Source organism: Anas acuta, chromosome 6 (assembly GCF_963932015.1).
Source record: "Anas acuta chromosome 6, bAnaAcu1.1, whole genome shotgun sequence".
Lineage (NCBI taxonomy): Eukaryota > Metazoa > Chordata > Aves > Anseriformes > Anatidae > Anas > Anas acuta.
Window position 1 is genome coordinate 6,125,177 of NC_088984.1, and position 18,073 is coordinate 6,143,249.

At 43.6% G+C, this 18,073-nt stretch overlaps 1 protein-coding gene across 1 annotated transcript in view; it reads left to right on the forward strand.

Annotated features, from left to right (window-relative positions):
* Window positions 1-9,022, forward strand: part of NXPH2 (neurexophilin 2) — a 35,318-nt gene extending 26,296 nt beyond the window's left edge. The window contains exon 2 of the mRNA XM_068687114.1: window positions 6,287-9,022. Within this exon, the coding sequence (XP_068543215.1) occupies window positions 6,287-7,030 (744 nt within the window). The 3' untranslated portion in view covers window positions 7,031-9,022. The remainder of the gene's footprint in view (window positions 1-6,286) is intronic.
* Window positions 9,023-18,073: the final 9,051 nt, after the last annotated feature.

Below are 18,073 nucleotides of genomic sequence, written 5' to 3' on the forward strand. Positions count from 1 at the left end.
GAGGTTTTCTCTCTCAGATCTTTAGCAGAAAAATGGCAAAGCGCCTTTCAGTGGCACTCAGCGAACCCAGTTTATTCAATTCCCATATTTCTGCCGTGAGAATAAAAGAGGAACTTGCCGTATTGTAGTGGGAGAAATGGTGCTGAGTCTGCACATTTGCTTTTATGTTTCCAATTTATGTTTTCTGCCTTACCTTCCGTGACAGTCTGAAACTCCTGAAAGGCAAAAGGCTAAGCAGTTAAAGAAAGCTTCAGGCTGGCTGTTACTGTCGTGTCTCCTTCAGGTATTTAAGTTTATATTCGTGTTTATCAGGATTCGTTGAATTTCAGGCAATGATATGCAGTGTCAGAAAATACAAATATTCACAATTAATATACAGAGTCCCATTGATTCGTTCCTCATTTTCTTCCTGTGACATCCCCATTTCACTGCTCTGACACTTTCCCAGAGCTGCTGCGGGGGGTTCAGTGCAGGAGGGCATCTCACTGCCCATGGCTGGCAGCAGCACGCAGCGCGGCCCCAAGCACAGCGTCCCTCTGTGAGAGGCATCTTCTTGCAGGATTCCTTTACAGGCAGGAAGTTGAATGGGCTGTAAGGTTCAGTTGTGCCTGATCTTTGCCTCCACTTGCGATGCCTTCTGTCATTCCTTTAATTTTTGGAAGTTGTGAAAAATGTACTTCCTTCCTCAGTCTGCTCCTGTCCACCAGCTCAAGGGCTGCCATGCCGTGGGGCTGGTCCAGGGACACCCCCGGCTCTGGCTAGGGCACGCCGCGGCCACCCCAAGCACCCTCAGGTCACCCAGCACCTCCTCCGTCACCACAGCAGAAGAATTCAGCTCGGGAAGTAAAGCCAGCAGTCCAATACAGAGCCTTGTGTTAGCTTCGCTTCATCTCCAAGTCATTTTGTACTTTCCTCACAGCTGAAGCGAAAGGCAGAAGTTAGCTGCGCTCCTTTGCAGCTCTCGATATTTTCCCGGTATGTGAGCCGCATTCCCTGCTGCCAGGCCCTCAGGTATTTACAGACACTTTTGAACTTAATAATTTCTAATAAAGTAGCTTATCTCAACTCCTCTATCTGATTTAAAACAGCTCCTGGGAAAAGACACAAGCCCCAGATCACGGCAGGATGCTCAGTGCTTCCTGCAATGAGCTCAGCCCCCACCTGCTGTAGCTGCAGCCGCGTGTCCGTGGCTCGGCGCATCAGGACCAGGGCCCTCAGCTGACTGCAAAGTCCAGTGGAGGAGGAATCGGTGCAAAACCTTGGACCTGCCTGGCACTGAAACCTCTTTAACTCTGAGCAAGCAGCGACTCGTTCCTTGGTGCAGGCTGACCTGCACGATCTCTTATTTTGTTTTCTCAAGGGAAATCCAAACATCTCCCAGCAGCATTTCTGGGAGAAGGGAAGCAAAATCAAAGTTTTTGAAGCAAAAACCTGAACATAAGTTTGGGCTGCTGAAGATCCGAGTATCCAAAAGAATTTTTCCTTTAACAACCCCAGTTGTTAATTCAAAGCTTTCATTCCTAGCAGAAGCTGCAGTGGTAAATAAGAGTTAAACCACCTTACAATTGCAGCTTACGCGCTTATAACATCCTGCAAAATGAGGCTGTGACTGGGTGAGACAAATGTGGTTCTTCAACAGTCCTGCTAAAAGACGTTGCTTAATTCCTAAATTCCTTGAAGCATTCCTGACAGCAGTCGCATCTGCTGCCATAAAACCCATCGCGGCCTCTGCCTTTGAGAAAAACGTATTTAATAATCGGTAAAGTTCAAACTCAGCTTGTTGTGATGAATTATTAGGAGCCGTCATCATTTTCTTGCAAAAAAAAAAGGTTATAATGGAACACAATTTTATGTTTTTCCATTTAATTGATGACGGTCTGAGTTTTTATTAATCTTCCTGGGCTCTGGTGTAAGATGCTGAAAAAGCTAATATGAGATCATTGTATCTGGTTAATGTGTGTGCTTTGCAAAATTGATAAGGCCTGTCAAGACATAAATTATTTAAAATTTGATAAATGTGTTGAAATCATTGAATTTTCAAACAGATAAAGCAGAGCTATTTCTCTTCCTTCTACCCCCCCATTCACAGCAAGGTTTTCGTGAGGCCGCTCAATGATTCTGCTTTATTCTTGCAGCGCGTGGCTTGCAAGATGCTGAGATTAGCACGAGGCAGCCAGGGCAGCATCCTCTGCAGCTACAGCAGTGAGATGAATACAAACCCTTGCGATGCAGCGGCAGGGCTGGGACCAGAAGAGAGCTCAGAGCCCACTGGAAGCTCCCCCAGGATGAGTTTTTCTCTTGTCTGCGGGATAAAAACGCTCACCGCAGCACCAGCGAGTGGCAGACTGGTGCTTCAGAGCAGTTTATCCCACCAGACCTATTTATTTCAGCTAATTGCCGGCGGTTTTTAAATGATTCCTGGCAGGGCAGAAGCTACAGAAATGATTGCTGGTGATTGATGACTAACCTGGATCAAGTCCCCAAAGCATCAGGACTGTTAACTCTTGCATGGCTGCTCCTCCTTTATTTAGTGCCTTGCCCATGGAGGAAGGTGTGGGAGCAGGTTCCAGGTGAGCAAGCACAAATTTAATGGGGCAAATACAAAAAATACAGCATTTACTGATACCGGCGTTGCTTCAGCACAGACTAATTTCTTAAAAATAGTTCACAGGGACCTCATTCAACCCTGTGCCTCTCTGCCATGGTCTGAATCATTCATGGAAGGGAAAGGCCTTGAAGAGAAATCACAATCGTTCAAAGAAGCATGCAGGAAGAGCCAGTGGTTTGAGTGAAAACCACACAAATAAACACGATGTTATGCTTTGGTCTGAATTGCTTCTGTGGGTAGCGTACCCCACCAAAAGAGCAAGGCGTGTTGTGGGTTCTGCACAGCGTGACAGGTCCAAGATAATGCCCGGTACAGGAAAGTATCTGCGGTCTGATGGAAATTTGGGGGTAACCGGGTGACAGTTTAAAGCCTCTGTAATACAGAAAATAGATGAGGCGATTTCCTCTGCTTGGGAATTGATGGGTTGGAGGGAATGGGAAAATGCAGGTGCAGCAGAGGAGAACTACAGCCACAGCCATTTATTTAAATGTATATACAAACTTCCCTAAGCTAGAATTTTTTTCAAATACCTTCCTTCCTAGCAATATTTTCCACTATAGAGAAGCATCGTAGTGAGATGGGAAGATGCTGAGGAGGTCATTTTTTCCAGCACGCTCTGCATTCTTTTAATACGGATTTTTTTATTTCCTGGAAATTGCTAACCAAAGTGAATAACCGGCTGAACAAAACGCATCGGCCCATCCCTGCTAATAGCAAAAGGCTGTCATCACGTGAGGGGTCTGTGCAATGCGTAGCAGCAAATGATGGGTTAGGGTTTGGTTCTCTCGTGTTGCAGAAAGCTTTATTTAAAATAGCAAAGTCTGTGCACACACACAAAGGGTTTTGTACAAATATTATTCATGTTTCTGAACAAGGTGCCCTCACTCGTGCTCCTGCGCTGGGCACCGAGCAGAACCAGGCTGTTCTTTGTTAGGCACTGTTTATTGAACGTTTGCAGAACACCACAAATGTACCATCCAGGGCTTGCAAAGTCCCCTTTCCTGTGACTGACTGAGCCGATGACTTTTTCAGCCCCCGAGCCTCGTTCCTACAGCAAGATGAGGGAAGAGGGCAGCAGCAGGAGGAGGCAGAGTCAAGAGTTAAGGCTGCCCAAGTCCTGTAGTCTTCAACCTGTTTGAGAGAGGAGGAAAAAAATACTCATTTTAAGGAAGCAGCAGCGCTTATTGGGTGCTGTATGTGCCCTAAATATTATTGCATCCTCATGATTCAACACATGAATGGTTTTGTACTCCTGTGTTATGAAAGCCAGTTCATTGCCACATGAACCAGCCCATGTCACTGCAGCTCCAGCGGCAGGTCTCACTGTGAGCGTACCAGCTGCTCCTTCACTGTAACACTTACACAATTAAACGTCGTGGCAGTGGCTTGGCATGGCACAACTCCGCAATTCCACCACCATGGCTGTGAAATAACTGTGCCCTAATACCTTCCCGATGTGACAATCCTGACTTGTTTTATCATGCGGTAATGTTTCCCATTCCTTAGCTCCCCCGAACCTTATCCTACATATTTCTTCTTTTTATGGCGGAGCCTGCGGAAAGAAGCACTTCCGAAAGCAATGCTCTGCTATCTCATTTGGAGTGAGCGCCCCCAGAAGAGCCATACGCCGAGCATTACCGCTAACACATGGCTCAATGCCCTCTAGATCTCTTCCTAAAAGGAAGGGGAGGAAAGCCAAAGAGCCGCTGCACACATACCAATAAGCACTGCGGAAGGAAAGCAGCCCAGAAGGACGGCTGTGTGCGTCCCTGTGCCCTTGCCAAAGGACAGGCAGAGCTGTGTGTGGACACAAAGCCGGGTCCTCCTGCGCACCAAGAGGCTTTGGGGCCAGCAGTGCTCCTTCACCTCACCCCCTGCAGTCCTCAGCCGGGTACCAGCTGTGGGTGCCTGTGCCTCCAAGTGGGTGTTAGCACTTCGAATAGGAACAAAAGCTTCTGGACTTTCAGCCCTATCCCCACTGGAGCCGGAGCTGCCACAGGATGGCATCCCACCTTCATCACCTCCGCATCCTCGGTGCCAGCCCCGGCCTGCAGCGGGGAGCTCCCAGCTGCTCCCAGTGCCACCTGGCTCACCTTCAGCCCTTGGGCTGGCTTAGCAGTGGCTGAGGACCCATGCATAAACATGCGGTGCTGCACCGGGAGCTTTCCATCACTGTGACAGCTTCCCCCAGCATCGCTATGACAGCAGTATTCGTGGTGGTGCAGATAAGCATCCGTCTCTGCTTCCATTAGGATCTCCTATTTTCCCGAGTTCGTAGCTGAGCCATAAAAAACGTAGCATGGAGGCAGAGACTTGACATACAAGGTCTCAGGCTGAGAGTGATCGCTGGTGTCTTTTTCCCCCTTTCCAATCTAAAGAAGAAAATAATTTTCCTACGGAGGGGTGCTCCTTCCTCCCCAGCCCACCATCCAGTGCCTAGCCCTGCAAGATCCATGACAAATTCAGGGCAGCATTTTGCCAGGAGGAGGAGGAAGGAGCTTTTCTTTGGGGGTGGAACACGCTACAATTCAGTTCTTTCCCTATTTAGCTGCTTTTCATGCCGTTCATGCAATGGGTAGCGTGTTGGTGAATGATAATGCAGCTGAAAAGCTTCTCTTTGTACGTGAGGATGCTGATGTAGGATAGCCCTGAGGAGGACTACCTTGCAAATACGTTTTACAAATTTTATCTTTAAGACTTCAAGGGCTTTAAAACAAGTCAAATGTCCACTTCTAGCCTGTCAAAACACAGGTCCTACCTCTGACTTCCTGACTATACGCTCAACTTCTGTCTTTTCAACAGGACTCCCCTCTCAGGGTGTGCAAGAAGAATGTACCTGGGCAGTATCTATGTGCATTAAAATGGGAACCTGATATTTAGTGAGACACGTGGGGCAGAAAGCTAACACTGTCACTGCTACGAATTGTTATTTGCTCTTTGACTGAAAACTATTTTGCATTAGACTTAGCTTGGCCTAGTCATGTTACTGAAAAATGATGAGACGTGCTCTACAAGTGGAGTTGCTCAGCTCCTCATGCAGGTTAGGCCCTGCAAAATACAGGCAGCTTAGCACCTGCAACCAAGGCACCAAAACCTATGATTGTGTTCACAGTCTGACTCAAACTGAGAGCACGAGTGGGCATACCAAGTTAGGTATGCCTATGAAAGAGATAAGACCAAAAATACAAATGTATAATAAACATTTTATTGTGCAGATTGGAGGATTTTAAGCATTTGGCAGGTTAACTAAGCAGAAAAAGAAAACAGAATGGGAAAAAAAATCTGCTTTTGTTTGTCACCCCATCTTTTAGCAGAGGTTCTGCTTTGCTGTTCAGGTTTTCTTGTGTCCTTAGGCATGGTTTTATCTAACACATCTGAGAGCAGTGTGTGCTTGCCTTGCTTGACACGTGACAGTCCTCGACCTGTCCAGAGATTTATGCATTTGTTCCCCTGGATGGCTCCCATTGAGCTTTTTGCATCTGCCGTAAGCTATTGTGAATAAAATCCTTGAGCTTTCATGGGGCAGTAGAAATTACTCATTACAGAAGTCCGCGTGACTGGACTGGCACAGATGTGGTTCAGTCCCCACTGATATAAAAAGAAATATTAATAGCTCCTTTCGGATCTTGACGTTTTTATTTTCATACTTCATACCATTCTTTTTCTGTTTTGAAACAGGTATTTTGTGATGCTAATCAAGTCGTACAAGCCACGGACGTGCTGGACTGGGAAGACAAGGATGCTGCAGAGACATTGGTCGACAACGTGGTCCACTCCAGGATCATCAATCCCTTACGCCTGTTTGTTAAGCCATCTCCAGTACTGAAACACGGCCAGGTGTCCTACTCAGACAGCACAGAAAACTTTTGGGATTGGTTGTCCAACATCACGGAGGTTCAGGAATCTCTCGCACGAACTAAACGCAGACCTATAGTAAAAACTGGGAAATTCAAGAAGATGTTTGGATGGGGCGACTTCCACTCTAACATCAAAACTGTTAAACTGAACCTCCTGATCACAGGGAAAATCGTTGATCATGGCAACGGCACCTTCAGCGTTTATTTCCGACATAACTCCACAGGTCTCGGGAACGTTTCTGTAAGCCTGGTGCCACCTTCCAAGGTGGTTGAGTTTGAGTCGTCTCCACAGTCAACGCTGGAGACCAAGGAATCCAAGTCCTTCAATTGCCGGATCGAGTACGAAAAAACAGATCGCGCTAAAAAAACTGCCTTGTGCAATTTCGACCCCTCCAAGATCTGCTATCAAGAGCAGACTCAAAGCCATGTCTCCTGGTTGTGTTCTAAACCCTTTAAAGTTATCTGCATTTACATTGCTTTTTACAGCGTAGATTACAAACTGGTGCAGAAGGTCTGTCCTGATTACAACTACCATAGCGAGACTCCGTACCTGTCCTCTGGCTGAGACAGCCGCCAGTAACGGTAAAGATCCCGCATCAGTCATAAAAATCAGCATTCCCATTAACCTTCTGGAGAAATATGTTTTCCTAGCAGGTTAAAAAGTCTTTTAAAACTGTAGCTGTGTTTGTGCTGTATCGTAAATAATCAAACTGTTCATGTAACAATCATTTTCATTTGAGACCATTGCACTTTAGCGCTCTCATCATTCACAAGGGAACCACCAGGCAGACACATGATGAAAAAAAAAAAGAAATCAAAGCAAATTTTGTCTGTAATGAGCATCGATCATGAAAATAATTCTTTTTTAAAGAAGACTCAACAGCAGAGAGGTTATCTTTTACTTGAATTGGACAACACTTAGCAGGAAACGATCCTGTTTCTCATTGGGAACTTTAGGAGGTGACAATATAAAGAACAAGTGATTCTCAGCTGCTTATATGGAAACCCAAATAAACAGCTCTCCCACTAATTTCACAAAGAATGTTATATACACAGGGCTCAAAGGATCAAGTCTAAATATTGAAAGTGTTATTTCTAGGAAAAAGAAAAGGAAGCTGCATTTCTATGAGTTGTAGTAGTTGTATGTATTCGTTGAAGTGAAGAGTGAGTAGTTCTTCCTTCAGACTTTTACCCATGGATATGCAATGATGTAATTAAACACTGATGAGTTTTAGTTTATTAGACCCACCAGGTGTGCAGGTGTGGTGTACATTTCTTCCTTCTGTGGTCATCACTGGTTTTGATCATTCTTAAGTGTTTGCACACTTGTACTAGTTTCATGGTGAGAGTATACATACCCTGGAAAAAGATAATCTCTGTTTAAGTCTGAAAATGGTAACAGGGGCTGGTTTCCCCTCAAAGGAAGCAATTGTCTTGCTACCACTATACTGTGGCAAAGAAAATGTATCACAGTGTAAGGATGATGCCTGAGTAACACGAGCTTTCTGCTTAACAGCACCCAGTTGTCTTCTTTAGCATTGCATTGCATATTGAAGGTCAGTACATAGGCAATGAAAAACAGAGGACAACAAAAACCTATGCATCTTCACCTCATAAAGCAGATTTCAAACAATTGCTATCGATATGAAAACACTCAGCCAGACTCACACCTTGTACAGAAAACATCTTGTAGTTGTAAAACCCAAGGGTCTGGCTAGGAATTTGCTTCAGAAGCAAAGCTGTTGCTCCCTCTGAAGTCAGTAGCAGCTAGCTCCAGCAGTGCAACGCCAAGCACAAATTCCCCAGGCTTTCTTTCAGTATTGATTTTACCACTGCTGCTGGTTTGCTATCGCAGACCCCTGTGACAGCCTGATATTACAGGTCCCGTGCAAAAAGCTGGCTGAGGAAGTGTTTTTCATTACCTATAATCAAACTAACACGCAGGGCCCAAGAAGCTACACGCAGCTTAAATGAAGTACTGTTAAAATACTTTGCTCAAGTTTTATGCACCCAGACAAATGACTGGCAGCTCAGAAGGACTCACTCATGAGATTAATTCTGATTTCCATGGTAAAGTCACACACATGAATTTATTCTGTCAAAAAAATAAAGGTAATGGTTAATTTACTTTTCTCTTTAGGTGACAAACTTAAATGTGTGGTTTTGTTTCATCACAAATCTGAATGTTTTCCTCCATTTTATAGAGTCTCTCCTGTTCTAAATGATGTTTTTAGTTTGTCAATTATTGTTGATTCCTACAAGATGTTCTACTTTGTATTCTGTATAGCGTGTCCTCGTTCTAGCTGTATATAAGCTTGGATTTATTGCTATGGGTTCAGTGTTTGGTGCTTTTGTAACTTAGCTGTAAGCCATGATTTTATTGCCATGTATTTTTACTCAGCACTGTAGGCAATTAAAAGAAAACCCTACATGCTATTTATTGTAGAGTACGTGGAAACCATATATGTATATACACTTGAATATGTGTACATATACAGAATATATGTGTACATGTATTTGTATGTAAATAAAGAGAGTTTGCTAAATCTGTCACTCACTTGTGGTAAATTGGATTTTTTTTCCCCAATATCACTTTGTGTCCTTATGCACAAAAACTCAGATATTGCTACACATCACTGAGTATTTTTCCCAGCTGGAATTTGTTCTTTGATGAGATATTTAAGTCTGGCCTGCACCTGACTGTGCTAGAAGCCTGGGCTGAATAGGTTTGATAGTGTTTATGGCAGCTGAGAAGTGGATGGTTTGATGAACATGGTCATGAACTGCTTATTACATTAGGCCCCTGAACCAGGGCATTAAAAGTAGAGGGGTTGGGCTCATGTCTGCTGGGTTCCTGCCCAGCAGAGGCTCTGTGGAGGTGCAGGGCCTGCTGCTTGATCCGTCTGTGCTCGGGGAGCTTCTGGGGTAGGAGCTGGGTTCTCCACCTGCAGCTGCAGAGCCAAGGCCTGGGCTGGGCATCCCACACCACAGGATGAGGGTCCAGGGCCTGTGGCAGGCAAGCGGGGCTGCGAAAAGGCCTCAAGCCTCCATTTGTTGTGAGCCAAGCTCCAGGTAGCAAAATGGGCTCACACACCAAGAAGACAGGTGCCCAGGCAGCAGCAGATGACTTGAATCAAGTCTCAGGCCCACCCATAAATCCCCCCCAGGAGCTTTCCTTCCCCCCTAAGGGCTGAGGAGTGACCGCTGCCAGCCCTGCTCCTCTCCTACTGCACCAGTGAACATGACACAGGCTAGGAAGAGCCAAACATTTTCCACAGAGAAAAAGGCCCTGGCCCAGAGGGCCCCACACACCTAGGAGAAGCCCCTGAAGGCTCAGGGTTTGCCTTACAGCAGGCCAAAAATTGGCCAAGGGAGAGGATCACCCTCATGGAGCTCTGGCCTGCTTAGCAATGGCAGCCCTATACCACCACCCTCCTCTTCCTCCTCTTCCTTCTCCTCCAGCCCCAGTGCACTGGGGCAGCCTGGCTCTGTGCTTGACCCTGTGAGGGACGGAGCCCCGGTACCAAAACCCGTTATGTCACAAAACTCACCCCTACCCACCACATTGTTTCTGATCAGTACCTTAAAAATCAGCCCCGAATGATTACAGCACATTTTTTAATATAATTTTTGAGAAAATCACTGCAAGAAAGGACTTGCAGTCAAAAATCAGATTAAAAAGAAAGTGTTTCAGCCTAGCAAGTTAAGCAAAATATGCTCCAATGAACCTAACAGTGACAGACTTTATTAACTCGAATTTCACTACCTGTGTAAACAGAACAAAATTTAATTTTACACAGAACAGGCACTACTTTAAAAAGAATTTTCTGTATAAACAGATGACTTTTTATACAAGTTTCAAATTTCAATAATTGTCACTCATGACCCTTATCCAGAGAATTTTGAAATAAGAATTTAGTAGATTAAATGTCATGCACCTTAAAATAATTGCTTGGAAGCAAAGAAAATACACCATTTTTTAGAAAATGTCCCAAGTGAGCAGGAATGACTTATGACTGAAGAACCAATGTTTCTCATCTAATTCAAAAAAGTTTAATATATTGAGTTATAAATCAATCCAAATCTCAACAGTGGAGTTTTGCATGTATTTATATCAATGCAAATAAGAATTTAAACTCCTCACTAAATATGCTGGCTGCTGTTCTCCCCATCACTCGGATATGAAGGTGTTCGGTGCAAATCCTGAGCTGCTACCTCCCTCCCCCAAAATCATGGGTAATTCAAGGACATTAGAATTTGCTATTTGTTTTATGCTCCATTGACCAGCATAATCTGGATAATGTTTTATTTATAGTATAATAATGATTCGTCATTACCACTGTTCCTATTCAAATATGCACAGTAGAAAAGACAATAACAAGTCGCAAACTAAGCAGCTCAAGGAAACACACATCAATCAAATACATTTTTAGCTGTAGGCTGTCTCATTTGAAAAGCTAGACTATGCCATTCCCATCTCTGCCTCTTGTGAACATCTCTTAGATGCAACCACCAGAAGCAGTTTCCTTCTTGTATTTTAAAATGAATAAAATAAAATGATGTTTCTAACACATGGGCAACTCACATTGAAGTGTATATGGAGAATTTTACCTGTACTGTATCGGTCACTGACTAAAAACTAGGAATTAGCATAACCCCCTCACAGGTTTCCAGAATCAGGGTCACAAGTCGATATCATGTCCCAGGTGGGTTCAGGTCTCAAAAGCTAGAAAAAAGAAGTTAAGCCACATGCCAGCAGCACAGCCTGCTCAGATCTACGTTTAGTAGTGATGCAACTTGGATGAAATCCACTGTGTGTTGCCAGCCTCATGGTGCAGCAACATCACCCTGCAGACTGCTGCTGCCCACCAAATCGCTCAGCTCACCAGCCCGGAGCACCCGTAGGTTTTCAGCCAGAAGGCAGCTTCCAGCTGCAGGATCTCCAGGCCAGGTTTGGGATTTCATCCAGACCTGGGTCATGGGAGCAGCACACAGGACCCTGCAGAACACAGCCTGGCCGTGGCAGTGGGCACAGTCCCAGGAGAGAAGCAAAAGCTGCTTCTGCAACGTTTCCTCTGATGTCCCACTACTCACCTTGCACCTCTTCCTTTGACTATCATTAGTAAAGAAAACAGTTTTATTGTCACCCCGATCCTAGCATCTCACGTTCCAATTATTCTGTACACCTGCCCTTGGCTGCTTTACATTTTAGCCACTTCAGATGCAAATTCAGGTTCCCTAGTCTCTTGCCTCGTTCCCAGACAGTATGTGGCTCAGCTATCATTATGCAGTCAATTAAGCTTTGGCTACCTTATCTTAACAGCTCCAAATACGCTGGTGATCTTCCTGAAAGGTGATACATTATAATTGGTTCCAAATTGGCAAGAAAGTGAAGAGCGGAATATGAGACAGTGAGGCTATATGAATTAGCCCTAAAGTTTAAAATGGAAAAAATAAAATAAAATAAAGCAACTGAGGTTATCAGTGTGTTTGCCTGGATCTCATGGCACTGGTCAAATTTATATTATCTGCTACAGCCAACGTTACTTCCCAAGAAACAAGACTTGGGATCTTTTGGTCTACAGGTCCTGTAGGTAGCACTGACGCTGCCAGCACCCACATGCATGCCATGGCATAGATCCGCTGCACTCACCAGCACCAAGCCACATTGGGGAAAGGGTGAAGGTTACACAAGGCTGGCACAGCACGCTTCAGCTGCCCAAACTCTGAGTGTACCTGTAAAACCTTAACCACGTTCCAGCCTACAGCTTGTACAGTTGCAGGCAAGCTCAAAGCAGGTAACTCAATTCCTTCCAGCTGGGACTCAGAACATCACACAGATATTCCTGATGAAGGTGATAAACACCTCAGCAGCCCTGAGAGCGAGGTTCTGATGTCTCAGCTGTGAGCTTTCCAGAGGGGTGGGCAGTGACCACATCCCCCTCCTACCCGTATTTTTGGAAGTCCCTGATGAAACAACTCACACTGAGCCCTCGGGTGAGGGAGGACATGGGGCTCTCCAGCCCAGACACAACACCCCTGCCCACCTGGCAGGATGGATGCTGGGCATCCATCACAGGGACCTGGAGAAGGTGACAGCAGGACACAGGGACCCTACGGTCTCACCCCAGGGGCAGCATCAGCTCCATAGGGCCAAGCTCTGGGTATGTTCCTGGGAACATGACAACACCAGCATTACTAACTGCAGCCACTTGTGTTAACAATTCACATCTATTTTTGTGTGGACTGCTCTAAAGAAGTCCAGGTTTCAAAATTTGTCAAGCCAATTTTAACTGAAGGACTTCAAAATTTGAGCATTTGCATTTCAGCTTGGTAAGAGAACTGAGTATTAAGGAACCCTGAGTCTATTTTATGTCAATACTACTTCGGCTCTTCTTCCACATTTTGAGGTGTTTTTGAAGCACATGCCACAATGGCAGGTGATGCTGAGCTGACTTACACCACAAACCTGGCAGCCCAGTGCAGAATACTTAACACAGATTTCTGGGGAGGTAAACCAGAGGATTAAAAATACTTCAAGATGCCACATTTAAGATGATAAAGCAAGCCTATTTAACATTATCTAGTACTCAAGAAGTGGATTGGAATTAAGTAGCCTTATGTCAATTGTATTTAACTGCAGCATTTCTGGCTTCAATCACTGAAGATCTGGATTAGCCAAAGAAATCTTGGGAAACCAAGGAACCCAAGCTTCCTGGAGGCAATGCTCTGTCCCAAGGGAGCACCCTCTCTTCCAACTTTCTTCTGCCAGTTGTAAAGTATTTATATTTACGAGACCCACAGCATTTTGTGACAGCCAAGCACAACCTCACTGCTCAAAGTAAAATGGTACCATGGATGAATAGCATGCAAGGTGGTCTAGACCCATTAAATCATCCACACTCAGTGCATTGAGATAGAAGGACTGGTTGTAATTTTATTTGGTAAAGGAAGTGGAGAGGGAAACGTATTTGATACATTACACCAGTTACCTTTTAAACAAGCAGAACCCCGTATTTAAAACATAAGTATTGAATAGCATTGCCAGAAGCAGATTAATTGCAGCTTCCAGGAAAAACTGAGCTTATTTCACATTGACTTTTATTCCCACTTGAATTAAGTTCCTTATGTTACACTGCTTCATTTGAATTTTTTGAATTGGTTTTGCATAGTATCATTTACTGATGTACTATCTTTAATTACATAATACACATACAGTCTCCAACTGCATTATTAATGGAAGTGTTTTTAATTAAATGGCTCTCAGCATAATATCCAGTCATTAATTTCACATGTTGAGGATGTGGAGAGATTCTATTCTGATGGTCTGGGGAAACTTTGTACTTTAGATGAGGAATACTTCCAAAGTGATAGTTTTAGAATGAAGTTGAAAATCATTATGAGCATTGAATTACCCTCTCAGCAGCTGGTACCGCAGTTATGCTCTGCTGGGCATTATCTATTCTTCAGCTGAAGTGCTTCTTTTGCTCTGCCATGCTTCACCGCTGGTAATTTTCAGATGCCTCTCACAGGGTTCATGTGTATTCCGCAGTGAATAATATCAGGCTCACCTTTTAGGAACAATTTATGCTCAGATAACAACACTAAGGTTGCACCTTCCACAAGGAAAAACCCTGCGTCCCCCTTTCTAATTATATCTCACCTAACAGCACCTACTCAAGTTTTCAGTGCTCTCAGAAATGACAGTATCAATGCTCGTGGGGTCTGGGCTTTTTTCACCCATCCTGCAGATGGAGACACAGACACACTAGTGCAGAACACAGGCTTTGCTGTAAGCATTCACCACAAAGACAGCTAATTAGGGCCAAGAGACAGAAGAAGAGCATTATTCCCCACCTCGTGCCCTCTCCCCATAGCAGCACAACCTCAATGTTCCCTTATCCCCGGACAGCCAGCACACCTCTTATCCAGCCCAGCTTGGGAAGGTCCATCCAAGCAGTGGGTCAACATAAAATTTTCTTTTCCACAAAATCTGAAGATAGGATCAATTTTTCACCCATTTATTTCTACCCTCTGTTTATTAAAGATAAATCCTTACTTTTTTTCCCCTCCTTATAGTTCTAGGACAGCACTTTACATGACTTTTAACCTTGGAAGTCTTTTTGTGTGTGTTTCTATGAGAGCTCAAGGATCTTAAGTGCAACTAGGTTGCACACTACATGCATTTGAAATGTCAATTTTGGGGTAAATTTGCCCATTTTTCTCAATGAGAATTTCACATACGGAAATATCATGGCAAGATTCTTGCCATCTTATTAGCCTCTAGGGAATGAAGTCCTAGCAACACAGTCCCGCATCTTTTTTGAGTAATTAAGCCCTTCCCTAAAAAGCTGTTTTTTAGTTCTTTTTCAGCTTAAAAGCCTTTTCCTCACTGCAGAGGTTCTCCTGGTTTACACCTTGCTTACTTTACACCTCTCTGCCTCAGCTCAGCTTTCTGCTGCAACACTCCTGCTTTTGGATTTCTTTCTGCTAAGCCCCCTTGAGCTGCCATCCTGTTTGACACTGAGATGCTGCTGTTGACCCTTCCTCTTCTGCTCCTGTGGCCTAACTGCAGCAATTACCTGCCACCATCTCAGTTCAGCCGAGCAAAGAAAGCCTTGTGAAGGAGGAGAGGAGACAGGAGGAGCGTAAATTAGAGCAAATGCTCAGAAATGTCTCAGAAAAGTGAAACTGATCTCTACTTCCAGGAGAACCAAAGGACTTCAGGTAGCAAGTTCATACCATCACTAGAAATCCTATGAAGGCTCAAAGCAGAGTCCCAAGTTTTAGTGCCCTGATCGGGAGAAAAGGCACGGAGGCAGAGCATGTCCAACAAGGCTAGCAGCAACAGAGCCCATATTTACAGAGCATCCCTGTTAAAGATGGTTGTTTCTCTGAGTTTTTGTAAAGGAAGAAGGAAGAAAAGGGGATGAACACAAACACTTAATGAATTCCACTGTATCAAAAAGATAGTTGGTCGTGGACCTCCAGCGCATTAAAAATGGATTATACAGAAGAGAAATAACTCGAGTATTTTTATATGACAAAACTAATTAAAATATATGCCCACATTCCAAGCTTTTCATGTCTACATAAAACATTGCACCATAATGAAGATAATTGAAAGTATGACTTCCATCAATATTTAATTAGCATTTGGTGCTAACTCATTATTTTGGTACAATTAATTTGACATCTTGCGATATGGCCTGTACAGATTTCCTTCTCAAGTGTTGTTTTATTGGCGGAACACGAGTAACACCAGACATGTGCACCTTCCCCGAGGCTTCTCGAGGACCATGAAATATGGATACTATGATTGACATTTTAATCTAGCGCAGGATATGAAAACATAATATTGATGCTCAAAATATGCATGTGTATTTGGTTAATGCATTTTTGTAATAAGGGAAATATTCCACTCAACTAACATTTCAGAAAACAAATTGTACCGTCGTCACGTCTGCCTTTTCTCCCTGAATCCTGACTTATGTACACAGCGATAATTCAGTACATCAGACCCGCAGTGCCTTATTTTAACTGTTTAAAACCTTTGTAACTATCAATTTTGAGATGATTCCCTATAAATCTGTAGAGTTCTCTACAAAAAAAAAAAAAAAAAAGGGGGATCTTTAGATGATCACAGGTTACAAGATGACTCCTGATGACAGGGATATATAGCTCACAGGAATATATTCTGCACTACCTACAAAAACGGGCAGACAAAGGCCAAAAGGGATAGGGTTGAAATTACATCAGTAATTTTGGCTGTCAGTCTAACTTTTGATGGAAGGCAGCAGATAATAGGGGATGGGTGGTAAAGAGAGATCCTGGGGCAGTTTTGTCAACACTGATGGGATTTCACTGCAATGTTTTGATTCATACAATGAGACCTCAATGGATAAAGTTTCAGATCTGCAATACTTTTCTTTAGCCCTGACTTCCCATGGCATCCCTGACTTCACGTTGCAAATATTGGAGCTTGTAGGTTAGCTTGCTCTTACAGAACACAGGATTGCCTTGAGTTTTGTGGTCAAATTAAAAACAATATAATGAATGCATTTTGTATGCCAGGACTCAAATATGTACTTTATGATAGGAAAACACTTCAAGCACTGCAATCTGCAAAATCTGAAGTTCTTTACCTTTTCCATTGCAGCAATATTCAAAAACCTACAAGAAGCATGGAGACCCTTTAGAACTGCAGATACCAAAGTTAATGTGTTGTCTAAAAAACTTCTGCTCTGTACACTTCAATATACATGTTTAGTGATACATAATATAACATTTTCTGAAGAGAAGGACTACAATTGCTAAAAACTACAACTGGCCTTTCAAAACTGTTGAAACACCCTCAAAGTAGCCATTCTTTGGAAGCCTGACCAGTTTGATGCACCTTAAATTGGTCACACCCCCAAAACTTGACTTAGTTCAAACTAATATTTGCTTACATGCAAGAGGATGGAATGAAGTGTTTGGCAAAGCTTTAATGAGTGTGACAAATGAAGAATTGGTAACAACAGCTGTAAGAGGGAAGTACCAAGATCTGCTTTAAGCGTTGTTTTCCTTCATTTTGCACATACCTACTTGTGTTATTAAATATAAAACCCTCCAGCTCATTGATTTTTAGAATTTCCCTCACTTGTAGGGACATTTTCAAATATGTACTACATATTTTTAAGGAAAAACGCTTCTTTTTTTAATGATTTTTCAAGCAAAGGCAAAGCTAATGAACAGATCCTATAACTTTGTCACTTTTGAAGGCTATTAAGACAGTAATATTCATGCCTGGCATGTTAATGTAGCAGCACATCTAAAGAACAAGAGGTAATCTCTCTTTAACCAATCGAAAAAGCATTTCCCAGCTAGCCTGACAAGTATCATTTACAACCTGCAGGCTCTGGCACACGTTTTTGTTCAAATCCCATTACAGGGCCCCAGAAGGACACGCATCGCGCTAACGCAGTTCCTGGGCAAGGACCAAAGAAAGATCACCGTTCCCCTCTGAGTTATTCTTCCTGCAGATCTTCCAAGCGCAGTTATGATAACTCTGCCATCCACCTACTCAGAAACAGGCTATTGAGCACAGTGCTCACAACAGAGCCAGGATCTATTTTTCAGTGTCATTTCTCCTCACCTATTCCCCAAGCAGCTGTCAACCCAGGAGAGTGGGAGCAAAAAAAAATTTTGCTAGGTGCAAATGGGAAGGATGAGTACTTGGCCTGCAGTGTGAAGGTGTCAAGTCCTTCCAGCTCAAACTCACTGGAAACAAAAGCCCTCATCCCCTGTGCACATTCTGCTTATCATTTACTTGATAACAGTAGGTGGTATTTACTTAAGGCACAGAAGAAAAATCCACAGTTTAAGAAATCTGCAATGGTACCTTTCTCATTCTGGTTTGCAAAAGACATTCCTATGACTGCTCATGCACAAGAATTAAGCAAACAACTTCTTAGCAAATCCTAGCCAGGTATTTTTGCTCTGTGCATGTCTGTGCACACATGCATGCAGAGCTAAGCGTACTACAGGGAAATGAATCCTAAATACAGGGAGGTCGTGATCAAACCAGGAGCAAGTTCAGCTGCAAACTCTAATAATGTATCATGCT